This window comes from Jaculus jaculus, chromosome 8, assembly GCF_020740685.1.
Source record: "Jaculus jaculus isolate mJacJac1 chromosome 8, mJacJac1.mat.Y.cur, whole genome shotgun sequence".
Classification (NCBI taxonomy): Eukaryota; Metazoa; Chordata; class Mammalia; order Rodentia; family Dipodidae; genus Jaculus; species Jaculus jaculus.
In genome coordinates this window covers 10,595,480-10,610,137 of record NC_059109.1, presented here as the reverse complement: position 1 = coordinate 10,610,137, position 14,658 = coordinate 10,595,480, and the positions used below count along the sequence as shown (strand labels likewise).

Genomic DNA, 14,658 nt, shown 5'->3' with positions numbered 1-14,658 from the left:
TTGTCTCAGGCCGGCCACAAACAGCAGTCCTCCTACCTCTGCCTCCCAAGTGCTAGGATTAAAGGTATGTGCCACCATGCCCGGCTCCTTATTCTATTTTTTAAAATATTTTTATTTTATTTATTTGAGAGAGAGGAAAAGGCAGAGAGAGGGAGGAAGAGAGAATGGGTGTGTCAGGGCATCCAGCTACTGCAAACAAACTCCAGATGCATGCACCATCTTGTGCATCTGGCTTATGTGGGTCCTGAGAAATCAAACCTGGGTCCTTTGGCTTTTCAGGCAAGCACCCTAATTGCTAAGCCATCTCTCCAGCCCTCATTCCATTTTTTAAAATATTTTAATATTTTATTTATTTATTTATTTATTTATTTATTTATTTAAGAGAGAGAGCAGATAGAAAATAGGTGTGCCAGGGCCTCTCACCACTTAAAATGAGCTGCAGATGCATGTGCCGCCTTGTGCATCTGCCTTACATAGGTCTTGAGAAATTGAACTTGGGTCTTTTGGCTCTTCAAGCAAGCGCTCTAACTGCTAAGCCATCTCTCCAGCTCACCTTATTCTTTTTTGGGGCGGGGGTTCTCGAGGTCGAATTTCACTCTAGCCCAGGCCGACCTATGTAGTCTCAGGGTAGCTTCAAACTCACAGCAATTATCCTACCTCTGCCTCCCAAATGCTAGGATCAAAGACATGTGCCACCACACCTGGCTAACCTTATATTTTTTTACTTGTTTGTTTATTTATTTGAGAGAAAGAGAGAGAACAAAAAAAAAAAAAAAAAAAGGCAGAGAGAGAGACACAATGGGTGCACCAGGTCCTCCAGCCACTGTAAATGAACTCCAGACACATGCCACCTTGTGCATCTGGCTAACGTGGGTCCTGGGGAATCGAATCTAAGTCCCTGGGCTTCACGGGGAAGCACCTTAACCACTAAGCCATTTCTCCAGCCCTGGAAGGATCATTTGAGACTGAGGGACAGGAGAGGGGGGCCGCTGGCATGAGAAGGCAATGCCCAGTGCTTCGGCAGCTCTGATTTTCAAGCGTTAGTCTGTGGAAGCTGAGGAGGGCTGGCCAAAACAACTGTGGGCCTGCCACAGGGTTCCTGAGTCAGCTCCCTGGGAGGGGCCAGGGAATGTCTGCATCTCTTGAGTCCTCAGAGGCCCTAGCTCTGTGCCTGGGGCCGCACTCAGGTGAGTGCTGAGATAGGGATTCCCTTTAACACCAAGGAGTCCAAAGGATCTGTGAGCCAGTGTGGGATGTGTCCGCACGCCCTTGGATGTCAACATGGAAATGTTTGAGACAAGCAGCAATGTCACTGTTGAAAGATGGCAACGAGGGTTGGAGAGATGGCTTAGCTGTTAAGGCGTTTGCCTGCAAAGCCCAAGGGCCCAGGTTGCATTCCCCAGGACCCACGTAAGCCAGGTGTACATGGTAGCGCATGGGTCTGAAGTTCATTTGCAGTGGCTGGAGGACCTGGTGTGCCCATTCTCTTTCTCTCTATCTGCTTGTTTCTCTTTCTCCCAGATAAAAGAATAAAAAGAAATTTTAATAAAGATGGGCTGGAGAGATGGCTTAGTGGTTAAGGTACTTGCCTGAGAACCCTAAGGACCCTGGTTCAATTCCTCAGTACCCGTGTAAGCCAGATGTACAAGGGGGCGCATGTGTCTGGAGTTCATTTGCAGTGGCTGGAGGCCGTGTAGTGCCCATTCTCTCTCTCAAATAAATAAAAATAAAAATATTTCTTAAAAAAGAAGAAGCTGGGCGTGGTAGCACACACCTTTAATCCCAGCACTCGGGAGGCAGAGGTAGGAGAATCACTGAGTTCAAGGCCACCCTGGGACTGCAGAGTGAATTCCTGGTCAGCCTGAGCTAGAGTGAGACTCTACCTCGAAAAACCAAAAAAAAAAAAAAAAAAAAAAAAAGGAATGGGGGTGGGAGAGATGGCTTAGTGATTAAAGCACTTGTCTGCAAAGCCAAAGGACCCAGGTTCAATTCCCCAGGACTTATGTCAGCCAGATGATGCACAAGGGCACTCACATGTCTGGAGTTCATTTGCAGTGGCCGGAGGTCCTGGCATGCTCTCTCTCTCTCTCTCTCTTTCTCTTTCTCTACCCCTCCTTCTCTCTCAAATAAATAATAAGATTTTTTTTAAATTAGGGCCTAACCCAGAAAGCTAAGCATGTTCTCTCTTATATGTGGATCCAAGCTATAGATGACTGGACTTCTGTGTGAGTAGGAAGAAAACTCAGTAGCAAAGGCCAGTAAGCAAGAAAAGAGGTACCAAGGGAAGAGAAAGGAAAGGAGGGGGTTCTATTTCTTTTTAATTTTTTAATATTTTTAATTTATTTTTAATTTATATTAGCATTTTCCATGATTATAAAAAAATATCCCATGGTAATTCCCTCCCTCCCCCCACACACTTTCCCCTTTGAAATTCCATTCTCCATCATATTCCCTCCCAATCACAATCATTGTACTTACATATATACAATATCAACCTATTAAGTAAGGGAGGGGGTTCTTAATAGGATGGTATTGTATATATGTAAGTTGAAGAATAGATTAATGGGGGTGAAAAGGCCCAAAGTGAGGTCAGGGGAAGAGATTGAGTAAAGGAAAGGTGGAGGGAGGGCTAATCAAAATCTAAGAGAAGATAAATAAATCATATGGAAACCTACTTTTTTGGACAGTGGAACACTTAGGAGCCGTAGATCATTGCTTTAAAAATTTCAGTGCCAGGGATGGGATATCTTCCAGTGAGTTGTTGGCCAGGGAGGTCCCTGATGCCCCCAAAACATTATAGGCCATTGCTGAGGCCCTTGGTTTCTCACCAGGAATAGATGTTAAGACCCTATTGCTGAAGACTCCTCATACTTGGGCTGCAAGGACACTGAGAAATCCTGCTGGAACTGAGCTGATAACCTCCTCCATGTAGACCAGCTGACAGAAAGCTGGAAGAAGCCATTCTGCATGCAGTTCAATGGGAAAGAGAGAAATCACCAGTGAAGATACTCAGCAGTGGACACTGCAAGCCTTATATTTGGCCAGCCAGGCCAAATGAGCCAATAGGTGCATTATTGGCACGTCTGTGGTGGAAACCAACTGCCCTCTAATTGGACTGGAGGCCCGCTCCATGGGAGAGGATACATCCCTGATACTGAAAACCTAAAACAGGGGTAGTCATGAGCCTAGGGGTGTAACTTCTGCTGCTGTCTGGCTGAATGTATATACTATGCTCATCAAACTGCCCAGTAAGCACTTCTCTTAATGTTCATACCTATATACTAATGTTATTCTCACTTTTGGTAGAGAAGCTTCTCTTTTCAGATAGCAGTGACCTTGGGATGACTCAGAAGACATCATGGTGCTGGAAAGAAGTGACAGGAGTGCTCAGCACTGAGACATCCCTATCACACCTTCCAAGGCTCAGGGTCCATTGCTGAAGAGGTGGTAGAAAGAATGTAAGAGCCAAAGGAAGGGTAGGACTCCTTACAACGTGCTTCCTCCATACACAAAAATGGCCTGGATATCCACGACCTCACAGTGCCTGACACTACCTACACAAGACCATCATAATAGGAGGTAAAAGATCATGACATCAAAATAAAAAGAGAGACTGATTGAGAAGGGGAGGGGATATGATGGAGAATGGAGTTTCAAAGGGGAAAGTGGGGGAGGGGAGGGAATTACCATGGGATATTTTTTATAATCATGGAAGTTTTTAATAAAACGTATTTGAAAGGAAAAAATAAATTAGGGCCTAGAAAGATGGCTCAGTGGCTAAGGCAAAGCCTGCAAAGCTTCGTGAACCAAGTTCAAGTCCCCAGGACCCATGTGAAGCCAGATACTCAAAGTGGCACATGCCTCTGGAGGTGGCTTGCAGTGGCAAGAGGCCCTAACAAGCCTATTCTCCCTTCCTTTCTCTCTCTCTCTTTCTCTCTCTGCCAGACATGGTGGCACATGCCTTTAACTCGGTAGAGGTAATAGGATTGTCATGAGTTCGAGGCCAACCTGAGACTACAGAGTGAATTCCAGGTCAGTCTGTGCTAGAGCGAGACACTACCTCAAAAAACAAAACAAACAAAAAAACCCCACAAAATAACAAAATAAATAATTTTGAAAGTTTGCTTGTTGACATAGAATCTCCCTGTGTAGCCTAAATTGGCCTGGAACTCACTATATAGCCTGAAGTGGCTTTGAACTCAAGATGCTCCTGCCTCATCCTCCCCAGTGCTGGGATTACAGGCCACCACTAAATACTCAAAAGTAAATCCGGGGCTCGAGGGATGGCTTAGCAGTTAAGGCATTTGCCTGCAAAGCTAAAAGACCCAGGTTCAATTCCCCAGCACCCATGCTAGCCAGATGCACAAAATGGTGCACGCATCTGGAATTCATTTGCAGAGGCTGGAGTCCCTGGCGCGCCCATTCTCTCTCTCTCCTCTCTGCCTTCCCCTCTTCTCTCTCTCAAATAAATAAAGCCGGGCGTGGTGGCGCACAGCACGTGGCACATGCATCTGGAGTTCAATGATTGCAATGGCTAAGGCCCTGGCACACTAGTTCTCTCTCTCTCTCTCTCCCCCTCTCTCTCTCCCTCTCTTTCTCTCTCTAAAAAAATGAAAGTAAAAAAAAATTTAAAATAACTTCAGCTGGGGGTGGTGAATTCCAGGCCAGCCTGGGCTAAAGTGAGACCCTATCTCGAAAAACTAAAATAAATAAATAAAAATAGATTTTTAAAAAAAGAACTTTTTTGAGCCAGGCATACTCACTCGTCTTCTCTCCCTCCCCCCCCCCCACTTTATTTTCTGCCAAATAAATAAATAAATAAAAGCAAAAGTCAATTTGTATGACCTTGAATAGAAAGTGAAAGTTTTCAAAGATACTCAGGGTTGAGTGATGGCTGGCAGGGAAGCATTTGCCCTTGAAACTGAAAAATAAAAATCTCCCGTGACTCAGATGCCATCTTTAAGAGAGCTTCAGAAGCCATGGGGCTCACGGCCTCAGCTTCTTCCGGGGCCTCTGAAAGGGGTGACGCCAGGGAGCTTAGCAAATTGGAGGTCAGACTTTTCGGGGAATCTTCTAATGGACTTAGCAGTTTAGCTACCCTGAGCCTGCCCCCTCCTTGCTGCAGACACTACACAGCCAATCAAGTTCATTGTCCAAGAGACAATGAGGAGGCCCGTCAAAGGAGAGGGAGGAGCGAGAGGGAGGACGACCATTGATCAGCAGAGACCTGAGGGGAGACAGAGACCCTCGGTCCTTAGCCAGGCGTGGTGGCGCACACCTTCAATCCCAGCACTCGGGAGGCAGAGGTAGGAGGATTGCCGTGAGTTCGAGGCCACCCTGAAACTACAAAGTGAATTCCAGGTCAGCCTGAGCTAGTGTGAGACCCTACCTCGAAAAACCCACAAGAAAAAAAAAACCCTGACATTCCTTGGTGCCAAGATGGGGCAACAGTTCAGCTGGGAGGAGACAGAGGCGCCTGGCGAGATGGATGTGGCTGAGCTCCAGGAGTGGTACAAGAAGTTTGTGGTGGAGTGCCCCAGTGGCACTCTCTTCATGCACGAGTTTAAGCGCTTCTTCAAGGTCTCGGGCAATGACGAGGCCACCCAGTACGTGGAGGGCATGTTCCGAGCCTTCGACAAAAATGGGGTAAGGACTCTGGAGGGGGGGATCCGTGGCCAGTCCACCTGGCACCCTTTTCCATCCTTAAGCCAAAGGCTTAACTTCTCCATTCACGCTGGTCTTTCTCTCTGTTTTTCTTTTCTCCCTTCTCCCTTGTCCTGTCTGTCTCTCTCCAAGCTCTCTCTCTCTCTCTCTCTCATTCTGTCATTTCACCTCTCTTCTCTAGCTCACCTACCCTCCTGAGGCTCTTAGCAACCCTCTGATCTTCCCGGCATCCTCTTCCCGAAAACTAGAACTAGAGTGTGGACCAGGTCTTCCCCTCTAAACCCAAGGAGCTAAGGGGGTGTCCCAAAGCTATCTCAGAACAGCCAGGGGCTCCCCCTTCTTGGGGTCCTTTGAGTAAGGCTGGTCAGCTCTTCCCTTTTGCGGATAACACAGAGGTGGGGAGGGGGAAGACGATTGCAAAAGCCTTTGTCAACTCGACATGAAGATCATCCAAACCCTAGAGTTTCTTCCTTTGCTTTCTTTCTCTTTTATTTATTTATTTATTTTTTAATTTTTCAAGGTAGGGTGTTGTTGTAGCTCAGGCTGACGTGGAATTCACCACGTAGTCTCAGGGTTACCTCAAATTCGTAACAGTACTCCTACCTCTGCCTCCCAAATACTAAGATTAAAGACGTGTGCCTCCACGCCCTGCCCTTCCTTCCTTCCTTGCTTTTTCTTTTCTTCTGCAGTTTACAGTTGGGTAGGTGGTTCTGCATGTGTGCAAACATGTTTGTATGTATATGAGTTGAATGTTTTGGTGCAGCCAACCTTGCTTTCATTCATCAGGTATAACCTTTACCTCTTTTTGCAACAGGGTCTCTCATTGGCCTGGAATTCACCAATTAGACTTAACTGAGTGGCCTCTGAGCCCTAGGGATCCACCTAGCTCTGCCTCCACAGTATTACAGGAGGGTACCACCATGCCTGGCATTATTTTTATTAAGATAGGTCTCGCTCTAGCCCAGGCTGACCTGGAACTCATTCTGTAACTTCAGGCTGGCCTCAAACTCAAGGCGCTCTCCTACCTCTACCTCACAAGTGCTAGGATTAAAGGTGTGCACCACCACACTAGGCTCTGTTTAACATTTATTTACTTTTGGTTTGGTTTGGTTTTTCAAGGTAGGGTCTCGCTGCAGCCCAAGCTGCCCTGGAATTCACTATGTAGTCTCAAGACTGGCCTGGAACTCAGGGCGATTCTCCTACCTCTGCCCCCCAAATGCTGGGATTAAAGGTGTGCACCACCACTCCCAGCCTGGCATTTTTTTAAAAACCACATTTATTGGGCTGGAGAGATGGGTTAGTGGTTAAGGTGTTTGCCTGAAAATCCAAAGGATCCCAGTTCAACTCTCCAGGACCCACATAAGCCAGATGCACAAGGGGACGCATGCATCTGGGGTTCATCTGCAATGGCTGGAGGCCCTGTTGCACCCATTCTCTCCCTCCCTCTCTCTGTCTCTTTCTCTCTCTCTCATAAGTAAATAAATAAAATATATTTTTAAAACTATATATTTATTTATGAGAGAGAGAAAGAGTCAGATTTAGAGAGAAAATGGGCTTGCCAGGGCCTTCAGCCACTGCAAATGAACTCCAGACGCATGTGCCCCCTTGTGCATCTGGCTAACATGAGTCCTGGGAATTGAACTAGGGTCCTTAGGCTTCAAAGGGAAATGCCTTAACCTCTAAGCCATCTCTCCAGCCACGGCCTGGCATTTTTACATGGGTTCTGAACTCAGGTCTTTGCTTGTCTGCCGTGCTGGGCCTTTGTCACCAGAAATTACCTACCATGGCCAGAGAAGGACGGAAGCACGTGTCTGCAGTGCAGGATCAGATGGGCGCAGCTGGGGACTGACTGCCACATTTCTCCCTGACATGGCTACATCTGTGGTGGGATATCCAGTAACCCCAGCACTTGGGAGGCCGAGGCAGGAAGATGAAGCCAGTCTAGGCTACAGAGTCTCAAGAAATAGACAGACAGGGGCTAGAGAGATGGTGCAATGGTTAAGGCACTTGCTTGCAAAACCTGAGAGCATGGGTTTGATTCCCCAGTACCCTCCTAAAGCCAGATGCACAAAGTGGTGCATGCGTCTGGAGTTCCTTTGCAGCAGGAGGCCCTGACATCCTAACAAAACCATTCTCATTCTCTGTCCTTGCAGATATACATGGATGGATGGATGGATAGATAGATAGATAGATAGATAGATAGATAGATATGTAGATATAATTATAAATATATTCAAAAAACAAATATATATATATATATATATCTCAGAACTAGAACTAGAGTGTGGACCAGGTCTTCCCCTCTAAACCCAAGGAGCTAAGGAGGTGTCCCAAAGCTATCTCAGAACAGCCAGGGGCTCCCTCTTCTTGGGGTCCTTTGAGTAAGGCTGGTCAGCTCTTCCCTTTTGCGGATAACACAGAGGTGTTAATTCTAGTTCTAGTTCTGAGATATATATATATTTATTTATTTATTTATATTTATATTTATATAACCCTATCTTCTAGATAAATACACTTGACTGAGAGTTAAAATACCCGAGTACTTGACTTTGGGTAAATCATTCACTTTCTCTCGCTCGCTCCTTTCTTCTTTTTCTCATTTGTTTGTCTCTCTCTCTATATAACCCAAGATGGCTGAATGCTGGGATTACAGGTGTATACCACCACACCCAGCTTCCAATTCACGGTCAGCTTTCTCATCATTTCATTTAAAATGACAAAAACCTCCTCCCTCGCAAGGTTTCTCCACTGGCAGAGGCTGGCGGAGGCCCCTGAGGGTTCTGGAGCTGCCTGTGTTGCAGTGACGTGACTGTCCCCACCCTCTGCCCTACCTCCACTGACTGCGACCAGGGCCAGTGTCAGAGCTGAGGTGGCATTCCCACTGACTCAGCCTGGCACACGAGGCTCTCCCACACTCAGAAGTGGCGTCCTGACGCTGTCTCCAGATTGCCCACCCTGAGGCAACACACTCCCTCAATTGTGGCGGGGGGGGGGGGCTTAATTAAGTATTTGAGGCAAACCTAATTGGTTTACAGGATTGCTAGGGCACTAGACTGGATAATCTGAAAGGATTAAGGGGGTTCCTCAATAGCACAGTAGATGGCGCATGCATCTGGAGTTCAATGATTTCAGTGGCCAAGGCCCTGGCACACCAATTCTCTCTCCCTCTCTCCCTTTCTTTCTGTCTCTCTCTAAAAAAAAAGTTCAGCCAGGTGTGGTGGTGCACGCCTTCAATCCCAGCACTTGAGAGGCAGAGGTAGGAGGATCACCATGCATTCCAGGCCACCCTGAGATGACATAGTGAATTCCAGGTCAGCCTGAGCTACAGTGAGACCCTACCTTGAAAAAAAAAAAAAAAAAAGTTCAAGATACATTGTGAATTCAAGGCCAGTCTATTTTTTTTTTTGTTTGTTTGTTTTTTCAAGGTAGGGTTTCACTTTAGCCCAAGCTGACCTGGAATTCACTATGCAGTCTCAGGGTAGCCTCGAATGCATGGTGATCCTCCTACCTCTGCCTCCCAAGTGCTGTGATTAAAGGTGTGAATCACCACATCCAGCCAAGGCCAATCTATTCTGTATGAGAACATACCAAAAGGAAGGAAGGAAGGAAAGGGGACTGGAAAGATGGCTCAGTATAGGGGCTTGCTTGCAAAGCCTGCTGGGCCAGGGCTCAATTCTAAAGCCAACCATGTATACTAGATGCAAAAGGTAGCCTATCCAGTGTTCTTTTGCACTGGCAAGAGGCTCTGGCATGTCCAAATACACATACATGTGCAAATAAATAAAAAAAAAAAGAAAGGAAGAATGAAAGGGAGGGAGGAAAGAAGGAGTAAAGGAAGAAAGGAAGGAGGGATGGAAGGAGGAAGGAAAGAAGGAAGGAAGGAAGGAGATGGAGGTAGGGAAGCAAGGGAGAGAGGAAGGGAGGGAGGGAGGGAAGGAAGAAAAGAAAGAGAAAGGAAGGAAGGAAATCAATGTCAACCATCCAAGAGGTAGTATATGGACTGTCAAAGTTGGCAGCAAACTAGGTGGAATGGATGGGTGGGAAGTGCTGTGAATGTTGGAAAGGGGAGACAGGAGAGAGATGTAGACACCGTGGTTGAGCACTTCCTGGAGGGGGCGCCCTTGAGCTGGGCTGGGTGATGCCAGAGAAGGATGCCCGGGACACAGAGGCCTTGTGGGCTGCAGGGAGGAGGAAACGTGCAGTGTGGGGGGAAGCACAGCCCTCAGCAGGTCCCCCTCCTGCAGGACAACACCATTGACTTCCTGGAGTACGTGGCCGCCCTGAACCTTGTGCTGAGGGGCACCCTCGAGCACAAGTTGAAGTGGACCTTCAAGATCTATGACAAGGACCGCAACGGCTGCATCGACCGCCTGGAGCTACTGGACATTGTGGAGGTCAGTGCGTCCCTGTGAGCTGCTCCCCCCCGCCACCCCTTCCCCCACTCCACACTGGGAGCTCTGGCTCTGGAGAGAGGGCCGCCCAGGGCCAAGTGTGGGGAAGAGACAAGGCGAGCATATAGAACGTTTTCTGGCCTCAGGGGAACGAAACTGGAAATCAATAACAAAACCAAAACTATAAGTAGATGCTGGGTGCAGCGGCGCACGCCTTTAATCCCAGCACTTGGGAGGCAGGGGTAGGAGGATCGCTGTGAGTTCAAGGGACTAAATAGTGAATTCCAGGTCAGCCTGGGCTAGTGCAAGACCCTCCCTCAAAAAAAAAAAAAAGAAAAGAAAAGGGCTGGAGAGATGGCTTAGTGGTTAACACACATGCCTACAAAGCCTGAGGACCCAGGTTCAGTGCTCCACGTCCCACATAAGCCAGAAGCACATGGGGGTTCACACTTCTGGAGTTCACTTGCAGTGGCTGGAGGCTCCGGCATTCTGGCATGCCCATGCTCACTGTCTCTCTCTCCCTTTCTCTCTGTCTCTAATAAATAAATCATATATATATATATATATATATATATATATATATATATATATATATATATCATATATATCTATCACAATCATATATATGTGTGTGTGTGTGTGTATACAAAGAAAGATGTGGTCCTCAAAAGGCACCCAGGCAGGGAACCCAGTGGATTCTTGGATTTGTCTGTTTCTCCCTCATTTCCATGATACCTTCACACACACTGAGGAAACAGGGTTAACAAGTCTGTCCTGGTTTTTCCCTCCGGTCCAAACACCAGCACCCTCTTGGTCCTGACACACACACACACACACACACACACACACAGATAGGGTAAACTTTCTTTTCACTGCATCTCTATTTTATCCTCATTAGAATGGGTGTAAACTGTCACAGTGACTTCAACGACCCTCACTGGTGGCCTGGGGGCTTACAGTAGGAATGGAAATGGTGTTGAGGAGGGACAGGTGTGAAACTGAGAAGTTACAGACAGAATTAGGGGCTCAGAGGGAGGCCTTTGCACAAGTTAGTGTTTTTAAGTTTTACTTATTTATTTATTCATTTATTTTTGGTTTTCAAGGTAGGGTCTCGCTCTATCCCAGGTTGACCTGGAATTCACTCTGTCGTCTCAGGCTGGCCTCGAACTCACAGCGGTCCTCCTACCTCTGCCTCCCGAGTGCTGGGATTACAAGTGTGTGGCACCAACCCCAGCAACAAGTTAGTTTTGATCTGGGTCACATGGTCCTAAGATGCTCAGCCTGGGGGACCACTGGGAGGTGGCACTGAGGGTCATGGAACCCTAGGGTAGAGGTGGGGTTCGCGGCGGGGGGGGGGTGTCTATCAGTGCCTAATTATCTCTGGCAGGCAATTTACAAACTGAAGAAAGCTTGCCGGGTGGAGGTGGAGTCGGGACAGCTGTTGACACCCGAGGAGGTCGTGGACAGGATCTTCCTCCTGGTGGATGAGAACGGAGACGGTAAGATGGCAGGGAAGGAGTGTTGTCTGTGCAGTGTGCCCATGAGCGAGAGAGCAACCCCCCACCCCCACACACATGGTTCTCAGCCACTGGTAATCTCATCTGTGAGCTGACTGAGGAAATAACACATGAAATGTCAATGGGCACCACAGACACATGAAGGCTTCAGGGATTTCAACTCCTCCAGGGCTGGTTAATCAAGGCCAGGCAAGGTGAAGGAATAGAAATTTTGGAGTACAAAAAAAAGGAGGAGGCTGGGGTTGGAGGGATGGCTTAGTGGGTAAAGCGGTTGCCTGCAAAGCCAAAGGGCCCGGGTTCGATTCCCCAGGACCAATGTTAGCCAGATGCACACGGGGACGCAAGCATCTGGAGTTCGTTTGCAGAGGTCGGAGGATTGCTATGAGTTCAAGGCCACCCTGAGACTACACAGTAAATTCCAGGTCAGCCTGGGCTAGTGCAAGACCCTACCTCGAAAAAACAAAGAAAAATGAAGAAAAGAAATTTTGTAAACCGGGCGTGGTAGTGCACACCTTTAATCCCAACACATGAGTTTGAGGCCAGCCTGAGACTACATAGTGAATTACAGGTCAGCTTGGGCTAGAGCGAGATCCTACCTCGAAAAACCAAAGAAAAATTAAGAGATTTTGTAGTTGAGCAGATGGGGTGGGTGGGCAGTTAATCTCTCAGTTGGGGTTCAGTTTCCTCAATTGGAAAATGAGGGTCCCACGACTGGCTGAGAAGAACAAATGGGTGTGTGTAAGGGCCAGGCAGGGGAGCCCACTCTTCAGGCTTTTCCTCCCTATAGCTCAAAGCTTAGCCCAAGGCTGTATGTGCATGGAGGGACCCTCTGGGCAAAAGTCAAACTTCCATTCATCTGCAGAGCACAAGAATTAGGCCTCCAAGGTTACAGGCTGGCTTATAGGAGCCTGGGCGGGGAAGCTGCCCCATTGGGCCCAGTTCCAAGCCTTCCCTCTCCCCCATGACCGGCTCTCCTACCCTTTCTTTATTTAAAAAAAAAAAAAATTAGGACTGGAGAGATAGCTTAGTGGTTAAGTGCTTGCTTGTGAAGCCTAAGGATCCCGGTTCGAGGCTTGATTTCTCAGTTCCCACATAAGCCAGATGTACAAGGTGGCACATGCATCTGGAGTTTTCATTTGCTGTGGCTAGAGGCCCTAGTGTGTCCATTCTCTCTCTCTCTCTTCTTTCTCCGTCTCTCTCAAATACATTACTTATTTATATGACAGAAGTAGGGGGAGGGAGAGAGAGAATGGCAGTGACAGGGCCTGCAGCTACTGTAAACAAACTCCAGATATGTGCACTCCCTTGTGCATCTGGCTAATGGGGGTGCTGGGGAATTGAACCTGGGTCCTTTGGCTTTGCAGGCAAATGCCTTAACCTCTAAGCTATCCTCCAGCCCCTATTTTTTTTTTTTTATTTTAGAGAGAGAGAATTGGCACACCAGGGCCTTGTCTACTATAATAGAACTCCAGACACTTGTGCCACGTAGTGGGCATGTGTGACCTTGCCTCTGGATGTAGAGAGTAGAACCTGGGTCCTTAGGCTTCACAGGCCAGAGCCGTAACTGCTAAGCCATCTCTCCTGTCTTCTCCTACCTTTTCTTGCTTAGGCCAGCTGTCTCTGAATGAGTTCATTGAAGGTGCCCGTCGGGACAAGTGGGTGATGAAGATGTTGCAAATGGACGTCAATCCTGGTGGCTGGATCACGCAGCAGAGGCGGAAAAGTGCCATGTTCTGAGGGGCTGGGAGTCCTGCCAGGGTCCCTAGCCCCCTTTGAGACTAGTCTCAGTTGTCCACATAGCCTGCCCATGCCATGGAGTGCACTTCCTGACACCTCCTGTGCAGAGGGGTGAGGGGAGCAGCGGGGGCTGCTGGGTCTAAGGTGGTAGTGGATAGGATAGGATAGCAGATAGAACAGGGTTCAGTCAATCCTTTAGGGTGTACTGGCATTTGAGGGGAACTCAAATTAAAACTAGGCCTTGGCCAAGTGTGGTGGCGTACGCCTTTAATCCCAGCACTCGGGAGGCAGAGGTAGGAGGATCCCTGTGAGTTCTATGTCAGGCTGGGCTAGAGCCAGAACCTAATTTGAAAAGACAAAAAAAAAAAAAAAAAAAACCCACCCAGGCCTTGACTGAGAGCTGGGGCATGGGGCTCCTTCTAATTTCTGAGTAGTCTCAACTGAAAACAAGGGACCAAGGATGGGGGAATCCCATGGAACCACCAGCTACAGGATCATTCCAGAAATTTAGAGAAAGCAGTGTGAAGACAGAAGGAGGAGGAGAGAGAGAAAGAGAGAGTGTAGGTGTGTGTGTTTGGAAGGGTGCATCATATAATGACACAACCCCCAGGATCTCAGGGACCCTCCCCGCCTCTTCCCCAAGGCATCCACACCAGGAGTGTCGACAAGACAAAACCACAGCAAGTTAAGTTAGCGGGACTGTGGTCTTCTGGAAGCCCGTGAAGGTGCCACTGTGTTTAAAGGGGCTGCTTCAGCTCTGCCAGGTGCTGCTCCCCGTCCACGCTGCTTGGACCCCCACACCTCGTCCTCCACCCCCTACCATAAGCCTGCGGGTCTCCTTAAAGGTTAGAGATGCCTTCTCTTTATCTCTGGGGAGAAAGAGGAGAAGTGGGGGGTGGTTCCACACTAGACTTGACCTCTGACTGCTGCCATCCCAAGAGGCCACTTCTCTTCCCAATCTCCTGCAGACCAACTAGGCGGTTTCTAGATGATTCGGCAGAAGTCGTGCTTTGTTATGCAGACTCTTTTGTACAACCCAATGTAGACGGTAGGCTAAAAGTGAGCCCCTTCGGGTTGAAGGGAGCAGGAACTCAGTCCCCCCCCATTTCTGGAGCCTGGGAGGCACCTCTGAGGACTGGAAGTAGGAGAGGTGTTAACCCTGGATCGTGATTTCCTGTAGCACCTGGAAGAATATTTACTTTACCTCTAATAGGTATGTTTTATGTCAATGAATAAAAAATTACAGTTACTGAACTTGAGGTGAGTTCTTTTGGGGGGGAAGAAGGGATTGAGGTAAGGATCTTACTCTAGCTCAGGCTGACCTGGAATTTACTATGTAGTCTCAGGGT

At 47.9% G+C, this 14,658-nt stretch overlaps 1 protein-coding gene across 1 annotated transcript; it reads left to right on the top strand.

Moving 5' to 3' along the window:
- The first annotated feature begins 5,439 nt into the window (after positions 1–5,439).
- Guca1b (guanylate cyclase activator 1B) lies at positions 5,440–13,367 on the top strand. The gene is made up of 4 exons (XM_004649500.2): positions 5,440–5,646; positions 9,909–10,058; positions 11,443–11,554; positions 13,182–13,367. The coding sequence occupies exons 1-4, from the start codon at positions 5,440–5,442 to the stop codon at positions 13,307–13,309; spliced, it is 597 nt and encodes a 198-aa protein (XP_004649557.1). The 3' UTR covers positions 13,310–13,367.
- The last annotated feature ends 1,291 nt before the right edge of the window (positions 13,368–14,658 follow it).

Bases quoted from the DNA above. Each gene is read 5' to 3' on its own strand.
- Guca1b (XM_004649500.2), top strand. From the start codon at position 5,440: ATGGGGCAACAGTTCAGCTGGGAGGAGACAGAGGCGCCTGGCGAGATG. The intron at 5,647-9,908 runs GTAAGGACTCTG...CCCCTCCTGCAG, and splicing joins GAGCCTTCGACAAAAATGGG to GACAACACCATTGACTTCCT. The intron at 10,059-11,442 runs GTCAGTGCGTCC...TATCTCTGGCAG, and splicing joins AGCTACTGGACATTGTGGAG to GCAATTTACAAACTGAAGAA.